Source organism: Acromyrmex echinatior, chromosome 15, assembly GCF_024713525.1.
Source record: "Acromyrmex echinatior isolate Ae372 chromosome 15, ASM2471352v2, whole genome shotgun sequence".
Taxonomy (NCBI): Eukaryota; Metazoa; Arthropoda; class Insecta; order Hymenoptera; family Formicidae; genus Acromyrmex; species Acromyrmex echinatior.
The window spans coordinates 6026309-6047144 of record NC_141866.1 but is presented as its reverse complement, the minus strand read 5'-3'; the positions used below and the strand labels follow the sequence as shown (position 1 = coordinate 6047144).

The window sequence follows — 20836 nt, the reverse complement described above, 5'->3', positions numbered from 1 at the left end:
CATTCGCTCGAGCCCGCTCCAGCCGAAGTGGATATCGATAGTCGCGAACGAGCGCGCAAAAGCGGAGTACCGTGAGGCAAAAATGGAGCCGGTTACAATGATGACGGCGACAAGATGAGTCGATGTCTCGAGGGATTGAGAAATCGCGCGAAAGCGGAACGTAGCAAAAGACGTGCAAAAGGATGCCGAAAAATTTATATCATCGTGTATTCATATTCCTGTTTTATGAGGCGTCGGAGAAGATTTCATGTATTCAAAGATGTATTTTTTGGGCAGTCTTCTATATCGTAAATAATCAAGGACCGATTTCTTGAGCATTCTTTTACATATAAGTTAGTATTCATAGTTCTTAATTTAAGATCATCTTAATCCTTAAATGCCACATCCGTGTTTAAATGAAAAAAAAATCACGCAGAAACTACAGGTTAATTTCATTCCAGTGTGAAAAAGTGTATACTATTCCTAAAGTTTTCATTATTTTGCTTTGAAAATTTATTTGGATGTACCTCAAAGCTTCTAAAACAAAATCTAATTGCAGTTATGATGAAATTTTACTGTAAATATACTAAAAAAATTAGTTAAAATTTAAAAAGCATAGTTTTTAAATAAATAAACTAATTTTTTTTTTAATTTTTAATTTTTAAACCAGAAGTTCAATTTACAGCGGGATAAAATATATACGATTGAAAAAACCTTGGGGTCTTTTGGACCCCCAGTGGCATTTAAGGGTTAAGTAACTTCTTAAGAACTTCCTTTGAGAACCAATATGTTTTTGATCGACTTTTTTATTTTAAGAGCTAAAACTTTTTTGTCAATGTCATGGGATTGAGTAGCAAAAAAGATGACGCCATTGTCGAATCCCTAAAAGGGCCTTCGATTCTTTACAGATTAAGATGCAGTTCTCTTATTGGTTCACGACATCTTAAGACTGTATTTAAGAAAGCGTTAAATATAAGAATTGACTGCAGATACCGATCATAATCGTAAATAATCGAGAACATCATTTTCGAATTATGATCCACTTCGATTAATACCTGGTTTATCTAGACCAATGTTTTTTAATCCTTTTTTCAATTCACGGTACATTAAGTATGTCAAATTTGTCAAGGTATCTCATTAAGTGCACACGCTTCAGCGCTCAACAATCTTTTATCAAATACCGCTAACATTTAGAAGTGAGCAGTGAAGAAGTTTTTTTTTATTGTATTAAAAGTGATTTTATTGCGCAATAACGATGTCACTTTGATTAAAATAAGAGTAAACACAATATAATTTAGATGATTTCCACAATTTTAAAAATATTTTTCACTTACTCGCTTTTTCTGTTATTTCTAAATTTTTTCGCTTCTTTTTTACCTTGTAAAGTTTTCGCGACACACCAGTTGGAATAGCCTGATCTAGAATATAATAATCTTTTAATATTGTTTGAAAGAAGTGTATTGCTTCGAATCCCGCGAGCGTTTCACAAAAAATGTGCTATTGCGTATCTTTAACACACTTAAAGTAATTGAAGGCTATCGTACTTGTAACAGCATCCATACATAAGGCATGAATCTCGCTTGTAGTCGCGGCATCCTATATAAAAATCCGCAGTATGCACTTTCTTCTTACAGTCACTATAAATACGAAAGGTACAACGTGTCCTACATTCCCTTGATGACTCTTTATGCACGCACACTATCGCGTACCATTCGTTTTCATTGGCCAAGGTCATTATACATTGATGTTTCTTCTTTCGAGCGGAATTGTCGGCGATTCATGCTCCCGGGCAAAAAACGAGGCGCGGAAAAACGCGTGCGCGTTTAAAAGTTACGAGATTTTGTTGTTCATGGCCGCTTACGTAAAGGTCCGACCTACCCGTAAGTCCTTTTGCCCGAGAAATCTATACTAATTGTGAGAAATGATTTGCATCTAGATATAAGGAAAAATTCAAAAAAGTTTTAATATTGCAATATTTACAAAAATTAATTTAAATATGGAAAATATTGGAATTTTACCGACATATAACTTCTGCAAATATTTAAAATATATTTATTATATTATATTATTTATAATATACGTACTTCTTCAAAGTTTCAATAAATGACAAAATGTATAGAATAAACGGAAAAAAAAAGAAAAATTGTTTTTATTTTATATTAAATATTTGTTAACTTAGATTAATATATTCTGCATATTTTTAAAAAGTGAATAGTGAAGTTGTAAAATACAATATTCAAATTCTCAGAATCATAATAAATTAACGTTACGTTAAAACATGTTAATCAGAGTGTTTATTTGAACACTAGTGCACTATATTACTTGTTTTTTAAGCCTGTAATTCTTTCTTCCACTCTTCCTTAGCAACTGATAATTGTAGAATATGAATGCTTTCCATTTACTTCCTTTAGTGACACAAGTCGATACAAACATCGTTTTATCTTTCATGATATTCCAGTGAAATAACGATAGAACGACATTTGTGTTGATTTGTGCTCAAATGGAAAATACCCTGTAATACGTTACTTGCTTATCATTTTTAACTTGGATTAAATATTTACTTATTAGTGCCTGTTTTTTTATTTCTTTCCTTATTTCATACAAACTAAATTAAAATATAATATCAACACTTCTTTGGTTCAAATATAAAAAGGACCGAGATAAAAGACAAACGCATTTAACCAACAATTAGTTCATATTTTTACAGAAAGCAGTATTGAAAACTTTGAGCGGTACTATAAGTTAAGGGAATAACAACTTTTAAAACATACATCTTTTAATTATAATTTCAAATTTTATATTTTATTCAATATTATACGACCATAATTCTATGATTTCACAAGCATCAAGTAAAACAGAATACCGTTTATGTAATTGTTATCTAACCATCATTGACCTTCGATTTATTAGATCGTGTCCTCACCTAGCAAAGTTTAAAATAACCGTTTTTATACTATTTTATATTTTATATATATATTTTATATTATAGATAATTTTAATCATTGGTAATTTTTCCGTACGGTATTCTTAGTTAAGACCATTGTCTTTGAACAATGATTTCGCACAATGGCAGGCCCTGTTCCGGTAATTATGAAAACAATTAATAGGAAGACACGATCGGAAGTGGTGCGTGCGATATTCCGTTGTATCGCGATTTGACGCGCGCGCAATGCAAGTGCATATAATAAATATTGTTCTTTTCTTCTTACAGAGGCGGGATTCTCAATCAAGGTGCTGTATAAGTATGAAAAGGAAAGTTCGGAGTCGACGATGCGCGTAAACGGGCATTCGGAACAGAGTGCGAGGCAAGAAATGGGTAAGGCTGCGCTTTTTATAGTAATAGTGCTATCGTGACGAATTATTTATTGAAAATTGCAACAAAGTTAAGTTGTTCCCTCTACCGTAATAATTGGAGTGTATTTTCAGTTAAACATCTCAATTATAGTAACTGGAACTTACAAAATATTTAAAAACAAAGAAAATCAATAATTAAAAAATTACGAATAATAATTAATGACTCAAAAAAGAATTTAAAAGATTGGTAATTAAAGAAATGAAGAGAGTTTATTCTAAAAAAATGTATGCGTATATTAATATAAAAGTAATGTAATTGCAAATAAATTGACTCGAACAATGTTCTCGTTGACCTGTGTGTCATTGATTTCTAGCAGAATGCTAAATTATGTCTGGTCAAATTATATATAGTCTCTATCATATATATAGAATTCGATAGAATCCTCGCACAAGGACGCATTTCGATTAAAAAACGACGATTCGATACAATGTGCACGCTTGCACACGCGTCACGTAACGCATTGTCTACGGCGCGGTGGCACTCGTTACATAAGCCATTCAAGGTGGTATGATGACGTTATTTGAAGGTGCGTCCATAGTGCTCATCCTGTTCTTTCATTAATAACGATCTACCGGTTCTGAAGCATAGCTAACGGTGCCTTCTGGAATTTCACAAAATTTTTCACCTTCTCCTTTGCCTGAACTTTCTGAACAGCGGAATATCTTTTCAATTCGCTCGTTGCAGAATTATGATGTCTGCACTGCGTCTATCGAGAAAAATTCTGATCGGTTTTCGTCGAGAAGAAAAATCTCTTCATCAAACGCATGATTGCTTTCCAAACCTATTTTCGTCATCGTCGTGAAAAATTGATTCTAAATCTGATAGAGTATACACACGTGATTGAACAAAATGAATTTTTTATGTTCGACTACACCGAGAAAAAAAAATTCTAAATTTCAATAAATATTTATTTGAATAGTACCAATTAAATATTTATTAAACATAAAAATATATTTATTTGGTACAAAAAACATTAATTTGATTTAACAATTCGTTTTTTTTTTTTAGTAAGTAAATATTTATTTATTGTAAATTTAAATGTTTAGTTAGCAGTATTCAAATAAATATTTATTTAAATTTAGGCTATTTTTTTCTCAATGTAGCTTGAAAAGTAAAAATATGAATAGAACTTTATAAGAGCAAATAAAAATATTTAAAAAAAAGAACAGGAAAAAAGAAAAATTATAAATATTAAAAATTAAAAATTAAAACTCACGTAATATATCTGCAAAATAGATTGTTTAAACGTAAAAAACGAAATAATAAATAGATTCAGAAATTTAATAGGTCGGAAAAATCAAATACTAACTGTATATCATCATTGTTAGGCTAGATTGAATTCTGAAAAAACTCGTTTAGCATCAATATCTTATTGACGTAACGCGGAAGTGTGAGATGGGTGATTTATGTGTAACAATCATCAATTGAGTTCATTCCGTTGTTAACGTTACTTGCTTAATTGAGCGACAGTGAAGCAGTTACGCCCACGTATCGACTTACGGATTCTATCTAAAAATATATCGTCGATAACCAACCTGCAGTCGATTACTTTCACATCAGCTCTGTTTTGGAGACGTAGGATACAAAATACGAAGAAAATCGTTATTTTTATAGATATATCAGGCGGATTTATGTATAATGATTTTTGATAATTGATTAGCAGATAAATAAATTGATATTTTGATAAAATAAAAAATACACTTATTAGATATGTAACTAAAATTATCATATTATGAATAATATAATATATATAATAATATATAATATAATATAATATATAATATATTCAAAAAATATCTGAAAAATATTTAAAATACATAATCACATAATTTAAAAAATGTGATGTAGAGAATGTTAAAATTCAAATATAAAATATAAATTTTTATTACAAGTTTAAATTTAAAATTTATAATTTTACACTAGTTAAAAAGTTCTTTTTAAAAAAATATATCATCTAACTTTGCTGTTTATTGTTATTTTTGTGAATGTATGCAATCGTTATACAATTTAAAAGTTTGTGAATGCCGAGAGAGAGAGAGAAAGAGAGAGAGAGAGAGAGAGAGAGAGAGAGAGAGAGAGAGAGAGAGAGAGAAACAATTAGAATGCTAGTGTGCAACGATGTAATTAAGATTGCATTGTCTTCGACGTAATTTATTATTCCGAAAGTTTCAGAGTAATCCTAGAAGCGAAATTTGTGTTGTCGCTTCACGTTACAGTGTTTCAATATCTTCGCCAGAATTCTCCTCGAAGAAGTATTATATATAACGTTAATGTTTTTAATATAAATTAATAGTTAAATAACTTATGCAGTACGTTATCAATTTTATAATAATAATAAAAAATGATATATTGGCTGTGATAATTGCTCTCCTGTTTCGATACTTTTAAGTCGCAGCAATTGTTACGTGATATGGAAGATATTCGATTCGCTCCCCTTGTTTCCACCTATCAATTCTTTCCGAATGTAGTGCAATTTTATAATGGGCCCCACCCAACGATATATCGTTGATATAACGTTGATTTATTGGCGAGTATCATGCCTAGGGATGATGAAACGTTATTAATATCTTCTTCTACTTAAACTGAATCAATGAAAATTTTATCAATGATTAAAACAGAGTAATATAAGACTTCACTGAGTGAAGTCTTATTCATTAACAAGTGTTTCATTTATTTTAATATAGATATTCATACTTTGGTCTTTTTATCTTACTGATTATCTAAGAAAAGTGAAATTAACAGTTATACACATCCGTGTCATATTTACAAGATTTTTTGTATTTTGGATTTGCTATTTTTTTGAAAAAATTTTCACGTTTGAAACCTGCATAATTAGTATTCAAATTGAGAATCATGTAGGGGAAACTGGAGCTGATTGTCTCATACGAGGTTAATTGTCAAAATGCTTATAATTACAACTTAAACAGGAAACATGGCAGAAAAATTTTTTTTTTGACTGTAGATTGCTGATATAACATTAATTTGTTGTGTAAAACGATTTGCACCAAGCATTGTATATATTATTTATAACGATTTTTAAGAAAATGAATGATTGGTGAGTAAGTTTTTCATACCACCTATTTTATTGTTTGACAAGTTTTTGGCATTATTAATCGCAATATCCCTGTATTCATAGAAAACGACATATCTTAGAAGATCTTTGATATAATTAATCATTATCCTGACAAAGTTCGTGAATACAATTTCTTTTATTAAAAATTGCTATGGAGGGTAGACTAAAATGAGACAAGATTAGGTGACAATTAATTTAAATATCTTTAGAGAATACGTTTTTAGAGTACATTTAGAGAAAACATACACTTATAAATATATTATATTTCACATAAATATATATGTTTTTTCATTTTTCATGAAACTACGGAATAGTTTGTATATGAGTATTGTATACGGAATAGTATTTTACAATATAGGTACTTTCACCAGTTATTTTATAGAATTAAAACATTTATAGATTTGTGTAGATTGCAAAATACCTGGCTGTTATTTATATCTATTCTTTGCATCTTCTGCTAATATCACCTTCGCTGATGAAACATAAGAGAAATAAACAAGCTTGATTTCATAACAAAAATATAGAATCTAAGCAATAACTGTCCTAATTACAACATTATAGTGACCGTTTCGGACGGCAATGATTCCTTTCTTTGTTGCGAACTTTCTTGCTGCTGTTGCCGTTTCTGTTGCTGTCGAGCGTTTCGTTTCGCGTGCGTTTTCAAATGCGAGTTCAGCAATATTTTTGTAAAAAACGATTTGTGACAGTTTGTGCAAGGAAAAGGTCGATAATCTGTGTGCCTTCGTAGATGTACTATCAATGAGTACCGTTGAGTAAATCTTTTTTTACAAAAATTGCATTGATGCGATTTGTCGCCCCTATGTGTTTTATAATGTAGGTTTAAGTACTTCCGCGAGACAAAGCTTTTCTCACAAATGTCGCAAACATAAGGCTTCTCGCCGGTGTGCGTGCGATGGTGCACATTGAGAAAAAACTTGCTAGATACGGACTTGCCGCATATCGTGCACACGTACTTGTTTTCCACGTCGTGGATCTTCATGTGCACCAGTAACACTTGTCTCTGAGAGAAACGCTTGTTGCACAACTTACAGAGGTGTTCCGTTTCTGGCTGTACATAGTCCGGTTGATGTAGCTTCGAGTGTAATCGTAGACCTTCGGGATGGCGAAATGTGACATTACACACGCCGCACTGAGTCAATTTTTTATTCGTATGTAACAACAGATGTACCTGGCAGTTGCTCTTGCTCTGAAATTGTTCGCCGCATTCCTCGCACTGATACTTATAATTGATACATATAATTGAAGACACATTGTGACTCTTCTGATGGATGATTAAGTCCTTTTTGTGGGAGGTCACGTAGTCGCAGTTGTCGCAGCTAAAACAGTCCTCGGCAATGTGTTCCTTCTGATGCTCACGCAGCTCCGACATCGTCATAAAGCTACAGTCACAATTCTCGCAGACCAATTGCTCGTCCTGTTGCGGCTGCACTTGAGCTTTTGAATAGGGCTCGTGCATCTTTAAATGCAAATTAAAAGCATGTTCACGGATGAAATTGTTGCCACAGAATTCGTATTACAGAGCATTCTTGTGAGCGAGCGTCGTCTTCTTTTTCGATTATACGGAGTCTGCTAATAACTGCACGTGCTTCCACTTGATGAAGATCTTTCTGATTATGCCTGATTATGATCCGCACTGTTGCCGATCCCAGCACCGTGAGTTTTGACAGAAAATATCTGGAAAGAAGAGAGATACAAACGGAAGTCAATCAGTGCTCGTTTCTCGCTGCCTCTTTCGTTCTTTATCGTTGTCTTAACCCGGTCCTACGTGGCAAGCGAGATATGATACACAGATGATCAGCTGAACTCGATTGTATGGAGGTCAATAAAGCGCTTCACTTGTGATTTCCAGTATTCTCTTTATTACGTCTGCCTTTGCGTCGTTTTCTGTACTGTTCGTTATATTTGCAATCTTGCTTACATAACCTTATAGCATACAAAATTTGCAACTACAAAATATCTTTTATAGTCTATGCTTTCTTAATACTAATGTTGTGTTTATATTGTGTTCGTTAATAAAATGCGGTCGTTTTAACAATACTAATTATATTATATTGTCTGCTGCGAATATTAGCAAATAATGTATATCTCCAGTAAATCAATAAGTAAAAGAAAAGTTTAAAATAATTAAGAATACTAATTATATTAACAATCATACAATTATATAACAATCATACTATATTTTTTTTCTAAATGCATAATCTCACTATTTTTTGCTTAGAAGAAGTTTTTAATGTATTAGTTTGATATATATATATATATATATATATGGGCAATATAAGCTAGAATTCATTTCGAAGAATTGCGAGGGTGCACCGTTAGACAAGATACAATCATCGTTTATTTAGATTGATCGCGAAAGAAAAATTGTACACATCAAAAATTCGAAGATAATTCGTTCACGAAATTATCTGATGCTTCGGATATTAGCAAATAATTACAAAATAATCTTCAATAAATCAATCAGTAAAAGAGAAATTTGAAATAATTAGAAATATAAACAATTAATATGAGTATATAATTAATATGAGTATATAAATATAATATAATTAAAGTATGAATGAGATTTTTAATTAAACGAATTAAAAATAAGTGAATTTTTAATTCATAAATGAAAATTTCTGAAATATATCGGACATAATTGAAATAGAAAAATAAAACAATTTGAAATTTATTTTGTTTAAGAAAAAACAGAAAACCGAAGATAACGCTAAAAAAACTTATCCTTTTAGAAATAGTTAAATTGGAGAAATTATGTTCTATAAAAATTTATATTAAATTTATATTAAAAATTTCTGTTATAAAATACATATACATTTAGACGACTCTCTTAATAAATAAGAATCAGGAGGTATAATCACAAAGAAAATAAGAATTAAAATTAAAAAAAGCTCCAAAGATTAAATTAATAAAGGAATGTAAAGCTAATAAGAATTGACACCAGTTATACGTGTGTAATTAAAGCTAATAAAAATTGACACCAGTTATACGTGTGTAATTAAAATAATATATATCAATCATCAATTACAGATGTTTCGATAATATCAGGTCCTCTTCAGAAAATAAGAGAAGAAAACGATTAGAGAAGAAAATAATTAGATATTCTACTGTGTAAATTTGCTAAAAATCAGATATCCTAATTGACACCATTTTACAATAAAGCGACAATTAATTTAAGTATTTATTCCTGGCAATTAAACTTACCGTTTATCACCGATGCAAACCTCTACGCTGCTACGTACGTTCTATCCACAGTTAATGGCGTGGCGTGGCCCGTCATCTGAATCATCTCGACTATCTAGACCGTATTGATCGCGGCCTAAGCAGCTGGAGTCGGTCTGACAGTAACGTTGGGGCGGCCGCACGGAAAACACACGTGTTACAAGAGCAGCGCAGCACGATGGAGTCGAATTTGATGTCCCTCATGAGGGGCGGACGAAGTCGTTGAAATTTGAAAGCGTGTAGTCACACCGGTCGTGCGGATCTCACGGATGACTTCCGATTTTCGTTTCCCCGAGACGGAAGTGTCGTTTCCCGACGCAGCGCTTCCGTCGCTCGCGAAACGTGTTGCGGAGATTCCCGCCGTCAGAAGATTCGATGAATCCCGCTCGAATTGTTTTTACTGTGGAACGTGTGTGGAAATAAAAATCTTGCTTGACTAAACCAGTCACGCTCGTTTTATTCCTTTTACGCTTTTCCCGACCGTGTGCAAAGTGAAAGATTTTCCAAAGGTTTGGTTGATTCCGTTGTGTCACTTGGAAAGGGCTTTGTCGTAGCACATTTTGTTGTTTCTGGTAATTGTTGGATACACCGATGTGTCAATTACATTGAGTTTACTCTGCTCGTTTAATGTGAAGCTAGTCTTCGTATCTACGTTTACCGTGATATCACGTTGCACAATTTGCAAGATATTGTTAAATTTTTGTGTAAATCCTGTGATCGTTGTTCGAGAAATTATTGGTAAGCGGAGTGTTATTGCAGCATGAATAATTTTATCGATACCCACACTTGTCACCACTCACAAATAGTATTTCCTGATACGTATTTACATTCGGAACCAATTAAGTAAAAATATTACAGCACAACAAATAAAAAAAAAAAATATACAACACACGTGTGCATGAGTTCAGTGCATAAAATTGTAATAAATTTCGATAAAATTTTACCTTAATCGCAAATATAGAAGGAAACTCCGTGCTGCAAATAATCCCATTTTCGTGCTTTGTGCCGAGAATATTTACCCTAATAGAAATTTTCATCGATGCTATATCCCTTGCCATAAGGAAAAAAAGAGTCACTTCCGCGTTAGTACTCTATCGATCACAGGCGCTTTTTCTGAAAAGCGTTGGAGATACGAGACACAAAGAGATAGTCGTGTAAGTGCGAGGGTAAAGAGCCTATCGATCGATTATCGTTCATCTCGTCGAGTGGTTATCGCATCTTCTAGTGGGGAAAGCACTGACGCGGGAGAAAGGGAGGAACAGAAATTCCATGTTTCCTTTTCTCGGCCTCTCTACGATACGCGCGAGGAAGTTACGATATGCGCGCGTTTATGTAACTTCAACTATATTCTCACAACTATCACGCGTTTCGTGAAACGCGCTTTGGATCGTTACGCACGATTTGCTTTTAAACATTTCTTCACCGCTGTTATCATTACATCGGAGGGTAAAAGTCATATACCATACTTGCAACACATCATTCGTTATTACATGGAAAGAATAATTTTGCTGAAGTATTTAAAAATTTGGCTTGATATAAATTTTATATAAACATAAATAATATAAATAATATAAATATAAATATAAATATAAATTTTGTTAGATTATCAAAATAATTACAGTTGAGGACATTCAAGTTCAAAATGTCGACATTTTTTACAATATTGATCATTATGTTTGAGCACACAATTATTTTTGATAGTCCAACAAAATTTTCAAATTTGTACATTTGAGAGAAAAATGTATTAAAATTAAATAATTATTTGAATAGTACTAACTTAACATTTACTTACAGCAAAATACATTAAATAAAGTAAATAAAAATGAGAGTTAAATCGCATAAATTAATGGTTCTTGTACTAAATAAATATGTATTTATATTTAATAAAACGAGTATTATTTATTAAACAAGTATTTATTAAAATTTAGTACATTCTTTTTTCAGTATATTTAAATTTTTAGATATTTCAGCAAAGTCGTTCTTTTCGTATACAGTAAATAATCGTTGCGCTTCTTCGCGTTTCTTGCAAATCACAATTTAATTCGTTTAATTTAGAATTGATTACTATCTTCAAATCCAAACTGATCAAAGAATTCGCGAATAAGTTGAGAAGAAACGCGACAGCGACAACGTACGTTTACATGTAAATGTATATTTATAGATGTCAGAGAAATGCGGCATATATACATTTACATAAGATCATACATGTGAATGTCAATTTTTATTTTACTTTTAAAATACGACTGTTTAACATATGAACCGTTAATGGCCAATTTGACTTGAAGAACGTCACTGAGTAACGTCTGCTTATTAAGTCCACGTGACACAGCTTGGCATTCGAATTCTCACCATTCGCGATAGCGTTTCAGTTTCGACAATATCGGCGGTAGGAAATAACGTTTCGCTTTGTGTTACGAATAATTTCTTGTTTTTTCTTGTCTGTATTAACTTTACGAAAGAAGTGTGCTAATTCAATAACTCTTCCTGTGTTAATTGCGAGACACTAATTGATACTCAAATTAATGACAATGAGTGATGTTTGTGATGAAATTGTTCTTCATTGTGTAACGTTTGTAAAAAGTCTACTATAAATAATTTTCTGTAAATTGCATCCATTTTCTTCAAATAAGATATAAATATATTTATATATAGATTAATTTTATAATTTTTTTTAATCTTGAAGTGTTTCCTGAATAAGAATGTAAAAAAATTGTACATTCACACACAAATATAATTCATAGTTTCTATATCCTATTAAAATTATAGATAATGCAAAAAGATAATAAAGTAAAATTATCCAATAATTAATTTTATGGAGACAGGACGTTTCACTTTTGTTTGAAAGTGATTATTAACGTCGTAGAACTTCCGTGACCAAACTCATCACAATTAACGTGTGCCTCATGCGTTTAGATGCGAAAGACATTCTTCTCATCGTCTCGTTTCTCTTGTCCTTGTATCACATGACTCCAACTTTCTTATAAATCTTATTTTGACTTTCTGTTTACTGACAGATATGCGAGTGCAGTTAGTTACTTTAGTCCCGAGCGAACAAGCTGACTTGTCAAAAAAAAAACTTGAAAAAAAGATTAGAAAATTGCTCTTTTTCTAAGTGAACTTTGGATATTATCGATGAAGAGAATTGTTACGAGTGCGGCGAAAGATATGTTGGTGGAGAGTGCGTTGGCTCTGTTTGCGCTTAATCAGTTCAATTGAATAACGTATTAATACTCCGGGGTCATCGCGAGAGTTAATCGCAATGTCCACGCCGGACACGATGGATACCATCGACGAAGCGGAACAAGCGTGGCGTGAGTACAAAAATAATTCGTCGACATTTTTTTAGATACCACCTCGTCGAGTTGTGAAAAATCGTACACGACCTTGTGACACATTCTCAGACAAATATTTTTAATAGGAATTCAGTCTGTTAATATAATATGTGTATTTATAAATTTCACACGTTTCTCTTGGCTTTCAAAATGCTTTAAAAAATATATGTAAAAATAAGTTTTTTGGAACATCGTTAATGCGGAGGCAGTAAAAAATATTTAAAAATTATTTTAATAAAATTTAGCTACAATGTAATATTTTAAATTCTCTAACCAAATTTTTCTCTTTGTGGAAGCAATTCAGCTCTGTAAACCGTTTCGACAGACTGATTTGCATTTATTGTAATACAATGATAATGTCATTTTATTAGATAATATAACAATGCAAAATGATGATTTATCGAAATTCAAATGCTGATTTTCGTTCAATATATTCTATGAATTGTAAATTGCATGGCCGGCGAGACGATAAATAGTGTGACGATAAATCGTCGACGTTTCTTTTTATTGTTCGTACTCTTCGCGGATATGCAATACCAAAGATTCGGCCGATAGGCATGTAAAATTAAATGCTTGGCACACGCATGCACAATTCATGAGTCGATATTACGCGGTTCGCTCGACACTGAGGAAAGAGTTCAATTTTTATCTTGACAGCGCATAGAAAACCGTGACCTAATTCGAGCTATTTCTGTATGAAGAAGTTCGTAAATGGATATTTTTTTGACATGTTGGATAATCAAATACATCGCGTTTTAGCTTCCAGCTGAACTGTGTCAAAAGTATCAAAACGTCATAATATTTAGATCTAGCTTACATATATGACATTGTAAAGTAGAGATGATATCACGCTAGCCGTAGGGTTTGATTACTTTGTCTATCGTGCAATTGATAAGAATGATATTAAAGTGAATTTAATGACGTCATATTCACTACTCAATAAATAGTAATGCTATATATGAGGGAAAGATATGTGTCATACTTACAACAATATCATATCTTAATTTTTAATATTTCTGTTATTGATATTACAGAATGATAAATGTATATATAGAACATATAAACATAAATATATCTATAGTAAAAATTCTAAATTAATATCTAAAATAAAAATTATATATTATGTTGCAGTGATTTTTTAATGTATTATTAATGTTATAAGTCGATTTTATTTGCAAGATTACTAAGTCCCATTTAATTTCCTGTTATTCTATAAAACTATTTGTTTTATTATTAATAAAAATTTGTACTTGTATAAGTGTATATGTAAATATATTCAACATAAATATTATTCCTATTAAATCTTTGTTCTGTGTAACACAGAATCCTATCTTTAATTTTATCAATAAAAATAAATTCTGAGAAATTCTGATAAAAAACAAAAGATCAGAGATCAAAAGACGAAATTCAAGTAGAGTCAAATAACGGGTACCTAAACAGAATTTCTTTTTCATTCTCAGATGAGATGCTGGAGTGTGAGACCGGGTCCCTTTTAGGCAGAGTAGCGGATCTCGAAAGGCAATCCTTGGCGCAGAGGGACGAGATAGTTTGTCTTCGCGCCACTTTGGCGGACGCGTTAAGGCGAATTGCTCAGCTCGAGGCAAGAGAAAAGCGAGAGGATGACAGGAATGAGAGGAGAAACGAGAGAATGGTGTCCTCGCCTTTAAGGAATGGTCATGTACCTCTCAGAAGTAAGTTGGCAAAGCTGCATATTGATCATGGAAGCTAACGACCGATAAATGCTTCATAATTTGAAATATCATTCTCCGTATATAAAGCACTACCGGAGCAAAGCAATAATAAATTAATAACAAACATTATCTAATAGAGAATGTTAAATAATTTCATTTTTAAACGACAGCACTTTATTATCGATTTTTAATTTTTGTGCAGTTATATACTAAATTGTTTATTTATTGGAATGAATTCTATAGCTCTCGATTACTTATATTTATACCTTTTTCTGTTATAATTTTGTTAAAAAAGCAATTGTTATAAATTTTCCATTTATGATATACAATGGAAGCATGTGATAAAATTAATACGAAAAAAAAGTTAATTGTTAATTTCTCGATGATCACGCACAGTTCAAATTTCACGATAATAAACCTGGATCGATAATTGACTGACATGACTAAGATCATATCTTCTCATTTGTGATAACGAAAGGAAAGCTGATTCGATTGATCGATGTAAGACCTGTAAACAATCGGATTTGCCGCACCTTTGCTGGTAATCAAGCAAATGCATACCCTATTTCTCCTGATAATCGCCATTGAATATTTCAATTGTTCAGTTATTGCATTATAATGTAACAATAATAAAAATTATGTATATATCAATATTGACAAATTTGATACAATTACTCATATATGTCATTTTTATTGTCGTTAATTGCCAGTTTCAAAAGTCAGAATATGAACAAAATTGCACTTACATACAAAAATTTTATATGTTAAAACTTTAATGATTACTAATATAAATAAGCTATTTTTTATTTCTTTGATTGAATCTCAAATCATTATTTTTAATAATTAAATATAATTCTTATCATAATTGAAAGTTTCCGTCCTTCGTATCTTATAATTAAAATTCGTCCCCTGCTATTTTACTATTAGAATACAAATAACATGTTTTTATGAAACATGTTTCTTCTCCCACTTGAAGCGTTGATTGCACATATATCTAGCGAAAATATACATTTTATCCTGACACGTAATATCACATCGTAAAATAGCGGCAAAAATTCATCGCAGTATTGCAAGGCGCAAATTAATACGTCGACGTAAGTGCGAGTGGCGATCATGCACGACATGCAACTTAAGTCAGGCGTGCATTTCCGGCGAACTTGTGCGCGGATATCTCTAGAGTAGTCTAGAGTTTCGTACATTACGACAGAAATTGTGGATGCGAGGAAACCTCGCGAGATCGCGAGTGTTCGAACGTCTGAAAATGAAGCTCAAGCTGGGTGTTGTACCTGTTGGCACGCGACGGCTTTAAGGTCACGTTCAGTTTCGCTCATTGCAATCGAGAAACCCACTCACGAACGTGAATGGATTCACGTAATTGTTCGTCGGTCTTCAGCATTCGTGCAGACCTTGGGAGAGAATTCTTTATTCTGCACGAGAATTCGGGAATGATCGAAGCGAATACTGGAAGGCTGACAGAATGAAGGGAAAAGTCATATAATATGCTGTCATACATTTAAACATTGTAAAATATTAAGAATAATGATCTTTCGTTCATTTTAACTGTTATTAAATTTTGTTTCAGTGGAATATACATGGAAAGAATGATTTTATTGATGTATTTAAAAATTTAGCTAGAATTGAAAATAATTTTGTTGAAGCATAAAAATAATTATGTAGAAAACTGAAGCATAATGAACAATGTTACTAGAAATCTTGACATTCTATCAATCATCTTGAGTGTTTTACATAATTATTTTGATAACGTCTAATAAAATTATTTTCAGATCCGTATTTTTTTTACTAAATTTTTAAATACTTCACCAAAACTTTCCATGTAGAAATGTCATAATTCGATCGCTCTTTTTATTTTGTCACATGTACATACATTTTAATCATTACTTATTAAATCTGATTTCATTGCCATAATTATTTTATGGAGAAAGTAACGTAATTAAAACGAAAACGGAAACACCCTTGTCTCACGCTCGTTAATTCTCTCGCGCAATCGAGGTGTCAGCTTGTGAAGGCGAATAATTTTCTAATTGTTTTCTTTATGTTCCCGTGATTGAAAGCATGCGAATATTCCTTCGGCTCCTGTCAGACAAACTGCAGGAAATGAAAATCAGAATCGCGCTGACGTGCATAAATTATTGCGCCGAGAGCATCCTTAGCTTAGCTCTTAGCAATTGATGAACATCGGAAAGATGTAATACATCACGGAAGGCGTTATAAATATCGCGCACCGTTATACCGCTATTGAAATCCAATCACGCAGTTTATACATTTCGTAGCTACATCGCATATTATTTATGCAATATCCAAAGTTTAATGCAAAAAGCAGAGGATCTTGTTACAATTGAAATGCTGTATTTAACAATGAAATAACCGATGCCTTTTTGGCTTTATTAATCATTTCAATTTTTTCTTTTTTATATATATTTATATTAGGTGTACTAAAAAATATTGAAAATAGATAAATATAATACAAATAATTCTGACTAATTCCTTCCCCTATCAGAATTCTCTAAATTTTTTGAAATGAAATCTCATTCTAAAGAATGAAAATTTTAGAGATAAACAAAGATAGGCAATAAAGCGGGATATTATTGATCAGTTAAAGTAAATTAGTATCCGATACAGAATATTTTTTTTGTTTGTTTAAAATATTTCGAATAAGAGAAAAAGTTATTTTCAGGTCAAAATTCGGTGCCACAAAAGGACTTGAGGCTGCGTCAGACCGGTGGCCTCAGAAATTCCTCTTCTTCGGGATCGTCGCAGGACGTTCGTGATGCGACGTCTAGTCCGAGACGGCCTGCCAGCTACGTGCATCCCTCCCAACTTCCTCAAAGGTAAGATTCAACTAACACTGTAAATTGTGTTTAATATTAACAAAGAGAAATCTAAGACTGAACGGTTGGTTTCTTAGGTTGGCAAACAGATCAGAAGAGCAGCTGCTTCAGGATAGTTTGCTGAAGTATCTAAAAATTTAGCTATAACAGATACAGACCTGAATCGTTGGACCATCAAAATAATTATGTAGGATGCTCAAACTGGTTGCTAGAATGTCAAAACTTTTTATAGCATTGCTCATCATTGAAATTCTTACGTAATTATTTTAATTTAGCAAAATTATTTTCAGATCTGTAGTTAATTCTTTTAGATACTGCAACAAAATTATTCTTTATACATAAATAAAGATTTCATATCATTTTAATATAAAGATTTTATACAAAGTGTCCAAATATCGAATATTCTTCTAGTTGCATTCGTGCTTTTTCTACTTATTTGACTTTGTTTCATATTCTAGAGCTTTTAAATAATTTGTGTTTCGTCTTTGTTTTAGTTAATTACTTTTTGTTTCAGGAGATCTGTCCACTATCAGTCAACGGGCTCTTTACATTCCGATAGTCCGAGTAGTAGTAGTGTTTCTCCGGTGCCATCGCCAAGCCCTAGAGCTACGCCACTGCCTGTAGCCAGGTAGAAAATTTAAACTATAATTTAATGTAAAATAAACCGTAAATTAAATTGTCGCAATTTATGCCGCAAAATAGAAACCCAAACTATAGAAATTATAAATATTAATTTTAAATACGTATATACTTTTTAATCCAACTAAATCAATTTTCCGTCCCAATTACAAGAACATAGATTATTCTCGTTGCATATTGTTAATTATGTGTTGCGTGTATGATTGCGCATGTATGTTCTCTCTTTAGTGTTATCGTCACGTTAACGAACACTCGCTGTTTAATTAGTAGCGATATATTTCAATGTTCTTAGAGCGTCATTACGACGTTATGCGATGCGTGTACGTATGCATGATGCTGTTGTACGAGAATTGAATTCGATGTCTTAGATCGCCCACGGCAAGATCAAACGGACCGCCACAAAGTAGCCTAAGAAGAGCGAAGAGATGGTCGTCCACTGGTGATTTTACACATTCTCCGCAAAACCAGGGAAGCAATTCCCAGCTCGTCGGTACCAGGTTAGCTCGCAGCTAATAATGTAACAGTAAAACGCACCGTTTGTCTGCTATTTGTGATTTTGTTCACATTTCACTGATCACACGAGTTTAACTTTTTGTTATCACCGTCACTGTTTTTCTTGCTTCTTCTCTCATAAGCGATCGAGCGCGTTTTCCCGTCAAGAAGACGCCGTCTCTCGCGTTCTATTGGTCAGAAAATTACTATTGCTTCGTCTTTTATGCGCTATTATGTTTTTTCTCACATTGTATCTGCGCAGGTACATAGAACTTAATTAAATATTTTTTTTTTCTGGTTGATCGTACTATGCAATTTGAAAGAAAGTTTCCCGTCAAGAAACCGCCGTTTCTCGCGTTCTATTGGTCAGAAAATTGCTATTGCTTCATGTGTTATGCACTGTTATGTTTTTTCTTGTATTGTACATTTCTGCACAAGTACATTAAACTTAATTAAATGTTACTTTTTCTTCTCGTTCATACCACTACAATTTGAAAAAAAAAAACCTTATAAAAAGTAAAGCTTACAGATGGATCGCAAGAAATAAGAGATTCAGCAGTAAATTGTAGACTTCAGTGTACAAGAATAAGATTAAAAAATCTGTAATTTTTAAATTCCATTTTACGAGTACCTATTAAGTTGTATCTTTACCTAAAGTAGATTTTAAAATTAAGGCTGAATCTAATTTATTCGGAAAGAAAAGATCCTATTCTAATCTCTTTTAAAATTATGCTTGAAGCACATCGAATCGATGAGAAGAATCTCTTTGTAGACCTATCAATCAAACCTTCAAATACGCGGGAAACACGCCGATCGCATTAGAGACGGTTCTCCATTTCTTTTCTTTTTTCTTCCCTGTATTGTTTTTGCACCGCATGGTTTTCGTTTGCATTTTCGTTCATTATAGATTGTCTGCGTCCACCAAGTCCCTGTTCAACCTGTTCAAGCCACCGGCGATGAACAACGTCAAGCACGGGTAAATAATATACCAGAGTACTTTACACAACTTACTGCCGTATCTGGCTTCTCCGTAGCCGTGTTTAGACGACCCGCCGCGCGGGTGATCGCGAGGTCGCACGTGCATACTCTTCTTCGATGCACGTGCACGCCGAACGGTCTTTACGATGCAATTTCGTTCCTCTGCAGGTGAGCGCGCACGGTAAAGACCTCGCTTAAAACACAGGCGTTAAACGCACGTGTAGAATTTCCTGTGGGTTATCGCTGTGATATGTATCTGCATGACACACGATCTGCGGGATATGCGATCGTGGGGGCAATTGATCGCGATCTTGTGTAGATTACGGATCGAATTTGCTTATCTCTTTACAAGTGAATAATCGGTGGAATATTGAAAGAGAGGCTTCACGAATTTTTAAATAGCGCTTCATTTAATAAACGTCTTGATCATTTTTTAATTAATTTTAATTTTAATACTTCGATTCTCTTTGATAAATATTTTACAGAAATTGTAAGAGATGCCTGTAGAATTCATCTAAAAATTTTATTAAAGTTTCCTTAAAATCGTAACATTCTACAATAAGCAATACTTAAACTTTTAACGTTTTAGTAAGCAATTGACCAATTACAGTCGAATTTGAGAAGAATAATCGATTATGATTGATTAATTTCTTATGGCTTTAGAGTTTAGGTAATGGCTTATTGTAGAAAGTTCACATTGCTTTACAAAATATTATTAGTGCCACACGTATTATAATTTGTAAACAGATAAAAAGATAATATAAGGGTAAACCAATCTCCAGAAATAATATAAGGCTAAATCAATCTTATTGCACTTATAATTTTTATAACAAAAAAAGAATTCGCTTCGTGCTAACGAGTACTAATTTTTAACGTTTGCCGATTCGTCGATCGGTATCGCAACAAATATCCGTTAAATGGGAAGTTATCGTGCCGCATGCGTTTGCACGTAGCACAGCATGTATATATTATCACCGCATTGGCACACCGTTAATTATTACAATACACGTTACTATTCCTTCGATCTAGCATGCAAATGTCATGCACAGATTTTCTTAAGGCTGTGAAACTTCCAGCTTGGCAGAAGTGCAGTTCAAAGGGGCGTGCATACCTGATGTGATACTGTACGAGACGTAAAAGTTATATTTTAGATTTAAATGTCACGTCTGGGATTGTTTTGCATCGTTACTTGGATCACGGTCAACATT

At 32.6% G+C, this 20836-nt stretch overlaps 2 protein-coding genes across 12 annotated transcripts in view; one reads left to right on the top strand and one right to left on the bottom strand.

Annotated features, from left to right (window-relative positions):
* Window positions 1-20836, top strand: part of LOC105148922 (echinoderm microtubule-associated protein-like 2) — a 46072-nt gene that overhangs the window by 14822 nt on the left and 10414 nt on the right. For 2 of the 10 annotated variants that reach the window (XM_087414132.1, XM_011060971.2), the window contains exons 1-7: window positions 9741-10385; window positions 12662-12958; window positions 14440-14670; window positions 17366-17519; window positions 18034-18147; window positions 18527-18655; window positions 19558-19626. In XM_087414132.1, coding sequence (XP_087270258.1) covers window positions 12907-12958; window positions 14440-14670; window positions 17366-17519; window positions 18034-18147; window positions 18527-18655; window positions 19558-19626 — 749 coding nt within the window. In that variant the 5' untranslated portion in view covers window positions 9741-10385; window positions 12662-12906. Of the gene's footprint in view, window positions 1-3190; window positions 3296-9740; window positions 10386-10872; window positions 11094-12661; window positions 12959-14439; window positions 14671-17355; window positions 17520-18033; window positions 18148-18526; window positions 18656-19557; window positions 19627-20836 lie in introns of those variants that run through there. The other 8 variants (XM_011060973.2, XM_087414131.1, XM_011060970.2 and 5 more) reach the window with 8 other exon arrangements.
* LOC105148923 (uncharacterized) overlaps window positions 6399-20836 on the bottom strand; it is a 256440-nt gene continuing 242002 nt past the window's right edge. Inside the window, exons 1-2 of one of the 2 annotated variants that reach the window (XM_011060983.2) lie at window positions 9630-9761; window positions 6399-8102 (exon numbers count right to left, since the gene is read on the bottom strand). In XM_011060983.2, coding sequence (XP_011059285.1) covers window positions 6955-7884 — 930 coding nt within the window. In that variant the 5' untranslated portion in view covers window positions 7885-8102; window positions 9630-9761 and the 3' untranslated portion in view covers window positions 6399-6954. Of the gene's footprint in view, window positions 8103-9629; window positions 9762-20836 lie in introns of those variants that run through there. The other variant, XM_087414137.1, reaches the window with a different exon arrangement.